Source organism: Acomys minous (genome assembly GCF_964271855.1).
Source record: "Acomys minous genome assembly, chromosome: 9".
NCBI lineage: Eukaryota > Metazoa > Chordata > Mammalia > Rodentia > Muridae > Acomys > Acomys minous.
Window position 1 is genome coordinate 29,571,096 of NC_140490.1, and position 14,135 is coordinate 29,585,230.

General features: G+C 42.4%; 1 protein-coding gene across 1 annotated transcript; it reads right to left on the minus strand.

The window, feature by feature from the left end:
- Positions 1–587: 587 nt before the first annotated feature.
- Positions 588–13,464, minus strand: SNTN (sentan, cilia apical structure protein). The gene is made up of 4 exons (XM_084793961.1): positions 13,344–13,464; positions 11,484–11,518; positions 5,785–5,924; positions 588–2,497 (listed from the first exon to the last, which is right to left on the minus strand). Exons 1-4 carry the CDS (start codon positions 13,451–13,453, stop codon positions 2,342–2,344), a joined length of 441 nt encoding a protein of 146 aa, XP_084650087.1. The 5' UTR covers positions 13,454–13,464; the 3' UTR covers positions 588–2,341.
- Positions 13,465–14,135: the final 671 nt, after the last annotated feature.

Here is a 14,135-nt window from a genome sequence, read left to right on the forward strand (position 1 = left end):
GCACCCCGCAGAAGTCAAGCCTTTCTTGACCATGTGCCCTTACACATGCCTTTTCCTCAATCTTTCCCAGCTACAGGATGACTTCGGTGCATGCGTGTAATTTCAAGGCAGGAGGTAGCCATAGAGATATATGGGCCTTTCAAGTATGACGACTTTATAACACATATTAAAGTGTATTCCAGCATGTGATTAAAAACAGTCGTTATACAGCTCCTGAAATGCCTCTGTGTGTGCAAGTGCATGTGTGTGCATGCACAGTTAGCCTCATGTATCACAGCCACACTTGGCTTGAACTCTGGATCCTTCTGTGCTGAGGTGCTGAGATTATAGGGGTGCACTACCATGCATGGAAGGGTTTTCTCATTATGTTACTTTTAAAATCACTTTACAGTCTGATCACAGCCCCCTCCCTCTTCTCCTCCCAGTCCCCCTTTTTCCCTTCTCTGAGGAGAGGCCCCACAGGTACCAACCAGTCCTGGCACATTAAGTCACAGCAGGACTAAATGCATCCTCTCCCACAGATGCCAGACAAGGCAGCCCAGTTAGGAGAATGGACTTCAAAGGCAGGCAACAGAGTCAGAGTCAGCCTTTATTCGCATTGTTAGGGGACCCACATGATGACCAAGCTGCTGCACATTGGCTACATATATGTGTGTGTGGGGGGGGTATAGGCCCAGCCCATTCACGCTCTTTGGTTGGTGGTCAGTCTCTATGAGCCCAAGTGAGTTTATCCTGTAGGCCTTCTTGTGGTGTCTTTGGCCCCTCCTGCTCCCTCAATCCTTCTTCCCACTCTCGCACATGACCCTCCAAACTGAGATCTGCCCATTGAATGGCTGTGGATCTCTGTGTGTGTTTCTATCAGCTGTTGGATGAAGCCTCTGAGAAGACAGTTATTCTAGGCTCTTGCCTGTAATCATAGTAGAGTACCGTTAAGAGTGTCAGGGGTTGACTCTCTCCTATGGAGGGGGTGTCAAGTTGGGTCAGTCATTGACTTGCCATTCCCTCAATCTCTGTTCCATCTTTATCCATACACTACTTGTAGGCAAGACAAATTTTGAGTCAAAAGTTTTATGGGTGGGTTGGTGTCCCCTTTCCTCTACCAGAAGTCCCACCTGGGTACAGGAAGTGGCAAATTTAGGCTCCGTATCCAAAGCTGTTAGGAGTCTTAGCTAGGGTCATGCCCATAGACTTCCAGGAGCCTCCCTTGTCCCAGAGATGCTGAGCCACATTGATTTCCACTGTCTCTTTCAGTCCTTCTCCCTATCCCCTCTTCCCACATCTGAGCACTCTCCCTCATTCCCCTCTCCATCCCCTCCCTCACTCAGTTCCCTTCCTCCATCTATTTCTGATGCCTAATTTTTAAACTCATATTTATTTAGGTATAATTCACAATTCACATACATATAATTTGTCTATTTTAGTGTAAAGCTGTAAGAATTTTACAAATGCATTCACTTGTATAACTACCACCACACGCAGAATAGAGAACACAGCCATCTCCTTAACATCACCCATGTATCAGTTCGTAGACAGTCTCATTTCCAATTCAGAAGCTGGCAAACACTAACCTTAGTTTATTTTTTTTTTGTTTTATAGGTCATAAAAGGTCTGACCTTTGAACATTGATCCTGTAATAAACTGTGTTAGCGGTCTGTAACCCTTGTCTTTATAACTACAGTGTATGTTAAACTTATTAAATAGTTGTTCAGAGCTGGGGAGAAGGCTCAGTTGCTGAATCACTTGCTATGCAAGTGTGAGGAACTGAGTTTGATCCTTAGAACCCACCTACAAAAGCTGGGCATGGCAGAAATCACAGCACTGGGGAGGTAGAGACTGGTGAATCCCTGGGCATCACTGACCTCTGACTTCCATATGTACATGTATAGTCATTTTCACATTTCATACACACACAGACACACACAGACACACACACCTGTATATACCTGCAAACATTGACAAAAATGATTGTTGTATGTCCATTTTTTATTCCTGGAATTATGTAAACATAACCAAGAGGAGGAGGACTTAACGAGCCATTTGTTACTGTATTTTTAACAATATTACCAAGAAGATGCTCACACATATGTCTGCATGATCAGTGAATAAGTGTGACTCTACGTTCGGTTGAAAGATTCTCTAGGCTACTGCTCACTCGCTCATGATAAGTTGTGCCCACCTGGTATGTCACAGTCAAATTACTCAAACATTTCTGAAGAGGTTGAAATGTTTCGAGTTACACTGGGTGAACACCTCCCATGCTCACTACAAATCAGACAGAAGCATGTTCAGTCACGTGATACTGCTTTGCCCTCCTTTTGCCCATTCACATATTTCAGTCTGTTTATTTCATATTTTCATTCCATATGTTTTGCAGCAGGTCAGACATGATGGCGAGGCTCAGGAGCAAGATCACGAAGTCCTCGAAATCTAGTTTATTTTCTGTGTGCTCATCAAGCTCAGAAAGGATGTCTTGGTATTTTGGCTTAGATTCTTCTCTCTGAGAATAAAGAATAAGTGAACCTACCTTGCGTATAAACTTTATATTTAGAGATGGTAATGAATACTAAGTATACTATTAACAACAAAGCATGCATAGAGTCAGCACAGGAGCACTGGGCAAAATCCTTCCATGGCTTGTTTCTGAGACTCTTCACACTGCTCTCACTGCGTATGTACATCTACCATACCCCAGGCTGTCCTGACAGAGAATTATGTCACTTGCCTCAAAGTAAGCAGCTTTTGCAATGGAAGAAAGATTTTGGCCTTATCTGCCTGGTTCCAGAGCCACACTCTTAACTAGTAAGTTATTTTGATTTTCTTCATACACAGACCTTTCTGTGTTTTCAGACTTTAAATATATAATCTCTCTCTATAGGAGGTACCTTTTATGTGTTCCCTGGACTGTGAGATTATTCAGAAATACCTAAGAAACTGTGCTAGAAGAAAACACATTGCTTTGCGGGATTCTTCAGCATTTATTCTGATTGTCACTCACATCCAGGCTCATAACTGTCATACACAGATGGCAGGAAAACATCTGTATGGCATATAAATGGAGAGCCCTTTCAGTTTCAAACATTTCAAACAACAGCTGGAAACTTTGACATTAAGCACAGAAAAGTCATTTGAGTCAGTCTGGTACATAGCTGTTTGTGTATTCAGTTTAACTGCACGTGTTCGTCCATGAGCTGGCTGCTCCACGAGCTGGCTGCAATGCTTGAGACACTCTTGGAGTGATGGCACATTCTTTTTACAATCTAAACCCATGCTTGTTTCTCTAGGCTGGCTATCCCCAGAAGTCACATATTCAGCCAGAGCCAATGGTGCTCTCTACCCATTTGCTCCAAGAAAGCTGAACACTACTTAGAAAGAGTCAGAGTTCAATAAAAGATAGGACTTTCCTGGTGGGACTGCCCAGTTTTCCCAAAGATGATGGAATGTGTGCATCAGTCTGCTCCCTCCCTTCTGCATATTGAAGGATCAGGGGGCTGCTAAGCTCTACTCACTCAAGGGTTAACTAACCATCTTGTTTTAGTATCTTCTTGGCAATGCTTCCAGGCTCCAGTTTTATTGTATTTTACTGGTGACTAAGTGTGAAGGCTAGAAACTGTATTTAGGCCTTTGAGAAAGGTGACATTGTCTTTAGGACACAGGCCTGGCAAAAGGTGCCACACAGTTTACCAGAGAGCTCCATGGAGGGTTTAGAACAGTGGTTTTCAACTTGCGAGTTGAGACCGCATGGAGGATGAATGACCCTTTCAGAGATATCAGAAAACAGTTATATTATGTTTAATAACAGTAGCAAAATTGCAGTTATGAAATAGCAAAGAATTTTATCTTTGAGGGTTGCAGCATTAGGAAAGGTGAGGACCATTAAGCCCACTTAGAGAAGAACTTACTTAGATGTGGCCGTTTGCTGGGCGCTAGTGCTCACACGCCTGCCTTAGAGACAGAGAGCTGTCCTGTTCGGTTAATCTTTTGAGTTTTCCATGTTTGACAAAGTTTAACTGCCATTTTTGATCCAGAGAATGCCCTCGGATGAGTTACTCCCCATGCCCCCAATTGCCCTGAAATGTGGTTCTGCTTCCTCCTGCTGCTCTTCCCGGGATTACACTTAGGCTGGGTGTCCGCAGTGGAAATGGCTGCCTTACGTGATTCTAGCCACAGTGCAGGACATGAAGCCAAAGGCATCTTCCCTAATGAATGCTGTTTTCAGAAGGGGACAGTTTATATCAGGATGGAGGTCCCCCTCGCTCCTCATGCTTACACTTGTTGAATGTCCTCTGAAGATGTAACCCCAGGTATGGGGCTCTTGTTCTCTCTGGGATACGCCATTTATTTTGGCAACATGCAGATAAATGTGACCACATGGTTAGTTCCCAAATCCTTCACTTTAAAGCCCTTCCCCAAGTTTATCTCGGTTCTACCAAGTATTTCTTCTTAAAAAGAGTTTTTTCTTAAAAAATATTTTCAAAACATGCATATATAACACAGAATATTTAGAAAAATATTTTAACAAGAATATGTAAACGTAACTCCCAAAGAATGCTAACCTTCAATAACATTACTTTCTAGTTGTGTGTGTGTGTGTGTGTGTGTGTGTGTGTGTGTGTGTGTGTGTGTAAAGAGGAGTTTGAATGTGTTATGAATAGATACTATGTGTGTATATGTATGAATGCAGGTAGGTGCATGCTACAGTGTGCATTTAGAAGTCAGAGGACAACCTCGGGTGTGCATTCTTATCTTCCGCCTTGTCTGAAGCAGAGCCCCTTGTTGCTTTCTATTGACTGAAGCAGGCTAGCTGGCCACATTTCTTCCATGGGTTTTCCTGTCTCCACCTCCCGTCTCACTGTAGGAGTGCTGGGATTACACATGAGTGCTATGGTGGGTACTGGGGAGTCAAACTCAGGTCTTCATGCTTGTGCAGCAAGTGGTTTTGTTGCTGAGCCATCTCTTCAGATCTCTCAAGTCATTTTTATATATGATGTGCCATGCATGCACACGTGCACACACACATGCACAATTGTGCATGCACACACACACACTTTGATAGAGCTATAGGTTCATTGGGAGCTACATTCTTGATCTAGCTCTTCCCAGCAAGTGACATCTTATATGATTTAGTGTACTAAAAACCATATATATGTATACAAATACACATATACACACACTTACAGAAAGACAATAGGTATCCTTCTAAAATCTCAGACATGCTAGGAATTTATAGACAACTTTTATATTTTTTTGCTCTACCTGTGAGTATATCTTGGTGGTTTAGGCTTGGATACATCTTTCTTTCTTTCTTTCTTTCTTTCTTTCTTTCCTTCTTTCTTCCTTTCTTGTAAGAACCATAGGTCAGCATTGGCCAAAGTATGAGTGTGTGTGTGTGTGTGTGTGTGTATATATATATATATATATATATATATATATATATATATATATATATATATATATATATATGGTACCACATAAAAACATAAGAAAATTAAATAAAATAACAGCTACTCTTGCTCATACTTCAAATACTATCTGCACTTTAATGCTCAGAATCCCTTCTTAGGTTTCTCACTCCAAGATGGTCCCAGTATTTTGCTGTTTCACTACATGACCTCCTCCTTTGGGACTGCAGCTATGAGCCACTATGCCCGCATGTTAGCTTGCTCTTCAAGTTCAGTGGACAACTTATATACCAGAGATAGTCAATAAACATTTGTTGATTGAAATAATATGATGGGATCGTCAAGCTGGGGTTCCTTGCTGCTTGGTGTGCATTCATTCGCTTACCTCTGTGAAATTCCTAAATTGGGTTTGTAGCAGCTTCTTGGCTGTGGCTTTTCCAAGTTTACCATCGGGGTCGGAAGAGTTTCTGAAAATCAGAGCAATGGTCGCAATGGCTTTTTCCAGATCTGAGCCCTTCTTCAAAGCTACGAGAGAAGAACCGTGGAGTGGAGAACCAGACTAGCCGGGATGGCGTGTGCAGACACAGGGACGTGCCTTCCATGGAGCTGTGGGGGCTGAGTTTAGACCTGCAGGTCAGTGTGACCCAGCACTTGGCCACATTGCCCACTTTCCTAGAGTGGGATTTGGAGTTACCTGATTCTGAATCTTTGAGATACATAAAACAAAAGTTCCTTTCATAACATTTGAGTTACTTAGGCTGGGATTTGACACTTGCTTGCCATGTGGCCCTGGGAAAGCCCCTTGCTTCACTAAAGCCTTGGTTTTCTGAGATGTAATTTCATTCACTTATTCAACAAATATTTACTGAGCACCTAGTGCATATTGAGCTTAGCTTTTGATATGAAAGTTACCTCACGTAAAGACGTCGAAGCCTACTCTTGTACAATTTATATTTTGCATTAGATATGGTGTCACTTTATGTGACTATGATAAAGGTGTATGACATCAGGGCAAGCTATGACATAGTAATGTTTACAACATTTTTTTTTTTCAAACACCGATGTTCCAGTTAGCTTCTCTGATTTAGAATCCTTGGTGGGGAGGGCAGTGCTAATTGAATAATCTGTTCCAGTGGGCAGCAGCCAGTGCACTCAGACACACACACAAAGAACTATTTGAGCAACTCTGTATGTGGAGTTGCCTCAGTCATCCATACACCTGCTAGGATAAGACAGCCACACCGTACAGCTGTGCCAGGTTTACCTTCTCTCCAGCGAGTCACACTCCTCATGAAGCTAAAAGCTATTCCTTTGTTTTTCTCCCTATGTGCCCAACAGAAGCACCAATGTCTGCTATATACTAGGGCTAGTCAACGCAGCAGAGTGAGTGAGTGAGAGGAAAAGAGATAAATCTCATAGCCTTCACTCTAGGCAGTATGCAACCATCATGGATTCAAAGACTGCTCTTAGCGCAAGGCTAAACACACTGAGGTGACGAGATTAGATGTGACCTCTGCTCAGATGGATCAGGAGGATACATATGAATATACATGTATATCTGGCTTTTATATTTTTAATAATGCATGAAAAAAAATCTACAATTTTCTCCTTTTCCAGCATTTGGCTTTGTCACTATTTTTATTGTAGCCATTTTTGACAGGTGTTAATAATATCTCAGCATGCTTTTTGTTTGTCTTTCTAATGATTAATGGTGCTAAAAATCTTGTGTGTGTTTATTTGCCATCTGTGTACATTTCTTGATGAAATATCTACTGAAGTCTATTAGTGGGCTGGGATTAAAGGTGGGCGACACTACACTACTCCCAGCTGAGAACTTTCTGAAACTGTCCACAATAGCGCATAGAATCATCCTAAAATTTGGTAAATGGGATTGTTTTGACATGAAAAAAACCTCTGTACAGTTACAGGAGCAATTGTCAGAGTGAAGAGATAGCCTACATAACAGAGGAAAGTCTGTGCCTGGCAGGTATTGATGCCTATAACCTATAAGACCTTCAAAATTCTATTTAAAAAGTCAGCTGATGAATGAGTGGCCTAATGAATTGAATAGGTGGTGCTCAAAGGAAGAAATACAAATGATCAAGAAGTAGTGGTAGAAGTTCAACATCCTAATACAAAATCACTTGGGGGGGCGGGGAATGGTGGGGGGCCAGAGGGGGAGAGAGGAAAGAAGGAAGGGAGGGAAGGAGGAAATGTGTAAATGTGTAAGTGTGTGTATGAAAAAGAAAGTTTTGTGCTTATGTGTTTGTATATGCATTTGTGCATGTGTGTGCATCTGTGCATTTTTAGACCTCTGATCTGGTCCTTGAGTCTATGATCTGACACTACACTATCTTGGCTACCATAACTATAAACAAAATCTTACCAGTGAGGAGAGTGGCTCTTGTTGCTTCATCTGTTGTCTATATTGCTTTAGTTATTCTAGAGCCTTTTCTTTCCAAATAAGGTTTAAAATAAGCTTGCCTGTCTTTAGAATCCTCGCTGTGATTTTTAATACAAATCGCACTAAAGACCAGTTTGGAGGCAAAACCATGAGCTGACTCACTCAGGGACCATTTGCTTGTTTTGCTTCCTCTTGAATCTGCAATGCTTTGGGTGGTGCCAAACACAAAGCAGGAGCCTCGCAAACACATGTTGAGTGAACGTCTGTAAAACTTACTTTAACTTCTTCCTCCTTGGTCTCCTTTTTGGTTTCAGGGTCTCAGTTTTATGATCTTGTGATTTGTGCTTGTTGCTCATAGTTTCTGCTTCTCCAGATCTGACATGCTATCTCCCCTGGGGTATTATCCTCAGAGAAATGTCCCTCTTTCTTTAGCTGTTTCTTGACCTGCCCTAACTATCTATTTACCCAACCTCTGCCATTTCCAGGAACCTATGTCTATATCTAACATGTTACTGTTCACTAAACCCTGGGCCATGGGCATATTTCTTACAGCTCCTGATGTATCTTCATATGTGTGCATGCATGCACATGCATGCGTGCACAGTGTTGATGTAATAAAGCTGACTTTATCTCAGTTTGCTCCATTTTCATAATTTTAATCTTAAACCTAAGATGCTAGCATATGAATCCTATGTAAACATAGTCTTTTTTTTTATTTTAAAGAAGCAGTTGCCTGGATGAAACATGATAATTCCTTAGGAAATAAATAGATGAATATTTAGGACTGGTAGATTTATTAATCAACATTCAAGATTAGTTAGATATGGTGTAGGAAGAACTTCTGTACGAAATCTGAGACTGTTCTTGGAGGATGGCAGCTGTTGGTACTCTGCTGGATGCCTCTGCCTGGTGAGGGAGGAGTAATCCTCAGGCTCTGAGTGAGTTTCTAAATAATGATGGGCACCTTCCTTTGTTACTAACTATGCTTCAAGTATCTTTCAAGCACAATCTTATTTAATCCTTCGTCAAACCCATACAGGTGGGAACAATTTGTGACTTAGATTTACATGTTTGAATCCTATGCTCGGAGAGATTAAGGACAGAAAAGGTACAGTGCTCAAACATGAGGGAAGGAAGGCTTAGGGGTCTAACTACAGAGCCAGCAGAAAGAGCAGCTTCTTTGGAGTATGCCTGTGCAAGGTCAGCCCTGCTGACTGTGGAAAGTAGGCCTTTCCCGGCCCTGGTGGAAGGCAAGTAGGCTTGGTCTCTGAATTGGGGCTCCATGTGGACTACCCAACTTCACGTTCTTATCCTACCTCCCTTATAAGACACAGGTGTTTCCCCCCAGCTGTAAAACAGCACATGCTCACGGTCAAAACAGAACTGGAAATACTTAAAGTAACAGATAGCAGAGAGTTGTTTGTCCTTCCAATATTGATGATGATGATGATGATGATGATGATGATGATGATGATGATGATGTGTGTGTGTGTGTGTGTGTGTGTGTGTGTGTGTGTGTCCCATCTTCACAGTTTGCTTCTTCCCTGAGTAAACCCAGCAGATAGCCACCTAACTTTTAGTGTCTGCCTTGTATAGACTCGTGACGTGTGTGGAGCATATTTTAAGGGGTAAAGGCAAGGTTGCCGTGGCTTTCTTGTCTTTGGGGTTTGGGCCTGGGGATGGCTGCAAGGCAGATCTTCCAGGCTGCTTTATGTTGCCCCTTCTCTTCTGCAGCCCATTGAAGTGGGTTTTGAACTATAGACATTTTATTCCTACTCTGTGCACAAGTGTGTGACATCCAGCATTTGTTCTGGGCACAGGACAGTGATGACTTCAGAACTACACTGAGCTCTTGCATTGTTCCCTCACTCCAGTAGGCCCACAGCAGTGAACACTATTCCCTGGGTAGTGGAGGTGATTCAACTCTTTTAATGCGTGTGCCAATCCTTTGGAGTAGGTCCACTTTGTAGATGAGGAAACTGAGGCATAGTGATGCAATGGCATGGTCTGTTGCCTTGTATTTGATCATTAATTATTTTGTTCCCTGAGATAGGCTTGCTTTTGTTGTCTTTTACAGGTAGACTATCACATATACCAAATGTTGCTGTGTAAACTTGCCTCCAAATAATCCCTGTGTGACCAATAAAATGCCTACACCTGGACAGGGCAGAAATGAGGTAGGCATGGCCACCAAAGTTCGAGGCTTGGAAGATAGAAGGATCACGGGAAGGGGAGAGAGAGAGAGAAAAAGAGAGAGAGAGAAAGAGAGAGAGAGAGAGAGAGAGAGAGAGAGAGAGACAGACAGACAGACAGACAGACAGACAGACAGACAGACAGACACAGAGAGAGACGGAGACAGAGAGAGACGGACAGAGAGACAGACAGAGAGAGACAGAGAGAGGGGGGAGGGAAGAGGACATGTCTTTTATTGCTGTTGTAGGTTGATAATACTCACCTCAATAATTGTAGTTACTACTAATAAAAATTTATAGCCTTTATTTTCTGCAACATAAAGAGACTAAGTAACATACCCTGAGTCACAAAAGCAAGCTGGCTCCGTTCTCACGTGCACACTACCTCTAAGTCCAGGCAGCTGTGTTCTTCAGGACTCTTTCCTAAACCCCTTCTTAAAGGGGCAACAAGTCCCTCTGTGGTAATGCTCTCATCCTCTGCACATAGCATCTCTATAATTCTCACGTTTGAAACTTTGTACCATCTCACTTGTCTCCTGGATCAGTGCGACCCAAAGAAATACACTGCAAACCACCATCATAATTTAGAACTTTCCCATAGACAAATTAAAAAGGCTAAAAAGAAATGAGTAAAATTGATTTTAATAATGTATATTACTCAACTCAATTTATTAAAAATTTCAACAGGTAGTTAATACTAAGTTCATAAGGGATTTTTATACTCTGTGTGTGTGTGTTTTTAAATTTATTTCAGTGTTCTAATCTTTATTCAAGTTAATTACTGCCCCAGGTGCTCCTTATGTCTGGTGTGTGCCATGGGGATAGTGCAGGTCCAGGCTGTATGCTGTCTAGAGCAGTGCAACACTGAACTACTGTAAATCTTTCTCAGGTCCTGATATGTTATGGGTCTCGGAACACATACACTCAGTAAGTGTGTTAATCTGAACTGACGACCTCAGAGCCGTTTTCTATGTTGGCTCCCTCCTTTTCCCTAAAGTATGGGACACTAAACATTAAGCACTAGATTTGGTGATTTCTTAACAAGTTAGTATTGTAGAAACACCACTCTCCACACTGTGAAGTGTCAGAATCACCTCGTCTTCAATTTTCTTCTCATTTAAGTTACTTTTGCAAGTGAGAAAATGGGGTCTTGCGGAATACACCTCATCTGCCCCAGTACATTCAGGTTGTGTGGACAGTACCGACGGCTCCTAACCCCCATGTTTAGTATTCCCCTGGCCAACAATTCCCCTGGCACTATACTGCCTTGGTATCAAATACACAATGCACTTACCTGACATCACTTCCCCTTAAGCACTCAATGAGCCTAAGTCCAAATACCATGGAGAGAAAAGGAGTTTCATGGATGTTTCATGATTTATCCAGAAGTTTCTCACATCTCAGGCATTTTTTATCTTATTAATTTTAAGTCTTGGTCTGCGGTTATGGAGCAAGAGAAACGTCCATCTCAACCACTCCAGCCCTTACCTTTTATTGAAGCCAGTTGTTTAGATATTGAAACACTGCCAACAAAATAAAACAAAGAATTATTTTTGAGTTTGGACACTGATCTCTGCATAAAGCAGTACATGATTTAAATTATCGTTTTCAATAGATGTCTGCTCCTTGTGTCTGCTCAAGACTGGCCACCCAGTAAAAACGTGCATGGCCGTGGCTGGCTCTGGCCCAGATATCTACATGTTCCTGGTTCTTATATTGCTTTGTGACTTAAATCCCTTCAACTGGGAAAGGAACAAGGGAGAGCACTTTACTGTGCTCTCTGTGTCTTGGGAAGGTGGGAGGCCACAGTGCTTCCTAGCACTGGGAATCCACCTGTTGTAGGTGGTGTGGCTTCCATGTTCATACATTGCTGCATGGTATGAAGCTGTCACAGACCTGGAACTCCACTCAAATGAAAAAGGAAAAATTAAAATCTTTTTATAGAACACTACAGAATGCTAAGCCTTTACATGTGATTGCTGTAGCTTTTTAGCCTACCCATCTAACTTGGGAGTGAGATGCATTAGTGGGTGGTACAGGCATGTTCTCTTGCAGCTTAGGGTCTAGAGCAAAAGACAGATATTAAAAAGGGAGTGCAGTACAATGCAACAGAAATACATACAAAGAGAAGAGAAGGGCTAACCTTGTCTATAGTCAGGGTAATGGAATCAGTGAAGGAGGAGGAAGAGTTCTTCAGTCAGAGGGAACAGTGTACTGAGGCCCTGAAGTAAGAGAAATCATGGCTTGACAGAAGAACTCAAGTAAATGGCATATAGTAGAAACTAGAGAAAGGAGACAGTCGGGAAAGGAAAGTGTTGTCCAGGGTTAGGACCAGAGAATACTGAGACTTAGACCCTTGCAAGGCAAGTGAGGACTACATGTCAGATGTGCATTTGGGGAATCATTTCACCTGCTAATCTGAAGTAGGTGGAAAGCAACCCCATGAGTGGCAAGAAGAAGGCAGCTACTTTATGATCAGTAAATCAAAAATTGCACAGTTTTCTTTCACCCCCGAATGTCTGGGAAAGACAACAGAACAAAAAGCTGTAGTCAGCCATAGTATACCATTGGCACCTACTTAGAAGAAAATTCTGGTTTTGAGATCCGTGTTTGGTATCAATAAATAGAGGTATGACTGCTCTTTGTGAGGAGGCTTCATTTTTCTCACATGTAGGAACTGGCTGCCTGTTTTTCCCATGTGTTAGGATCTCCAGGCTCTTCTCTGCGAGTTCCTCCTGATTTCTGAAACCTCTGCACCATGATGATGAATCACAGGATGAAAGAGGTGCCATCTTTTCTCTCTTCACAATGCCCACTTGCCGCATGGCATGCGTTAGTTTTTATCACCCTGATTGATTTTCTGTCTCCTCCATTAGTAAGTGAAGACCCTGACAAGCCAGAGCCCTGCAGTTTATCCCCACACCTCGCACCTCTTGCCCTTGTTAGGTGTTCCAATACTGCTTTGGGAAGTAAAGTTGGTATTCTAAATGGAATTCCATGAAAAACAGCATTTTTTTTTTACTTGTTAGACCCAGTTTACACATTCAAACAATGTGAAAGTTTTCCCCATCACAGATACTTTCAAAGACTATGCTGTAGAGTAGAAATCAGCACCAAGTCCAATTTGCAAATATATCTCAAGAGGCAATCAAAGATTTTTATGTTAATTCCATCCTTCCAGTTCACAGGCAAAGCTTCAACTTTGTTCTCTTTGTTTCCCTGTTCTAATTTCAAACTGGCCCTGGGTGGCAATAAACAGCAAGCTTTCGATATTATGGGTGTGAATAGATCAAAACTACATTTACAAGTTCCCTGAAACTCAATAAAGGGGACTCAACTAGCACTGACCTTTTTGGCATTTTGTGGGGTGCTGAAGTGGGTCCTGGAGCTTCAGAAGGACTGGACTCTCCTCCCGAGTGGATGGTGTGGTCCTGGGCGCTGTGCATACAGCCTCCCATTCTCTTACTTCCCTTGTTGTGCATCAGCGCTTCCTAAGCAACAATCACCTGCTCACGGATGCTGTTGTCCTTCACTCCATGGCAACTGAGTAACGACACTTGAAAAACTCTCCTGGTGTTATCCTAAGTAGGCCCTGAGCCATTCATATGTGTAATCAACATTTGAGTGTCTCTCGTGGGCCAGGTGCTATGCGGGGGTTGTGGGGATACAAAATGACAGGGATCAAGATTTGACACAAATCTTGGTCTCATTGTGTTTACTGGAATGACTAACATGAGTTAGGTAGGTGTTTAAAGTGTGGTGGCTGTGAGGAGTTGTCCTATGTAAGGTGGACGCCAAGAGGTCAGTCAGCCATCAGGAGAAGCACCCCCCAGGAAGTGATAGATTGATGTTAACTAGGTCCAGAGGTCTATGTTGGAGGCAAGGCTGTGACGTCTCCTGTGTGGTGATCAGAACAGAGAGGCACTAAGGTCAGTGTGACTGGTAGAGTGAAGCTTTCATGGGTGCTAAAGAGAAGAATGCTGGCTAGGCTACGCAGAGACCTGCACACCACAGTGGAGGGTTTTGCATCTAAGTCAAAATAATGGAAACTCATCGATAAGATTACTGAAGCTAGATTCACATTTGGGAAAGATCACCCCAGTTTCCGTGAGAGTAACCTTAGGGAGGAGAAGAGAGTGA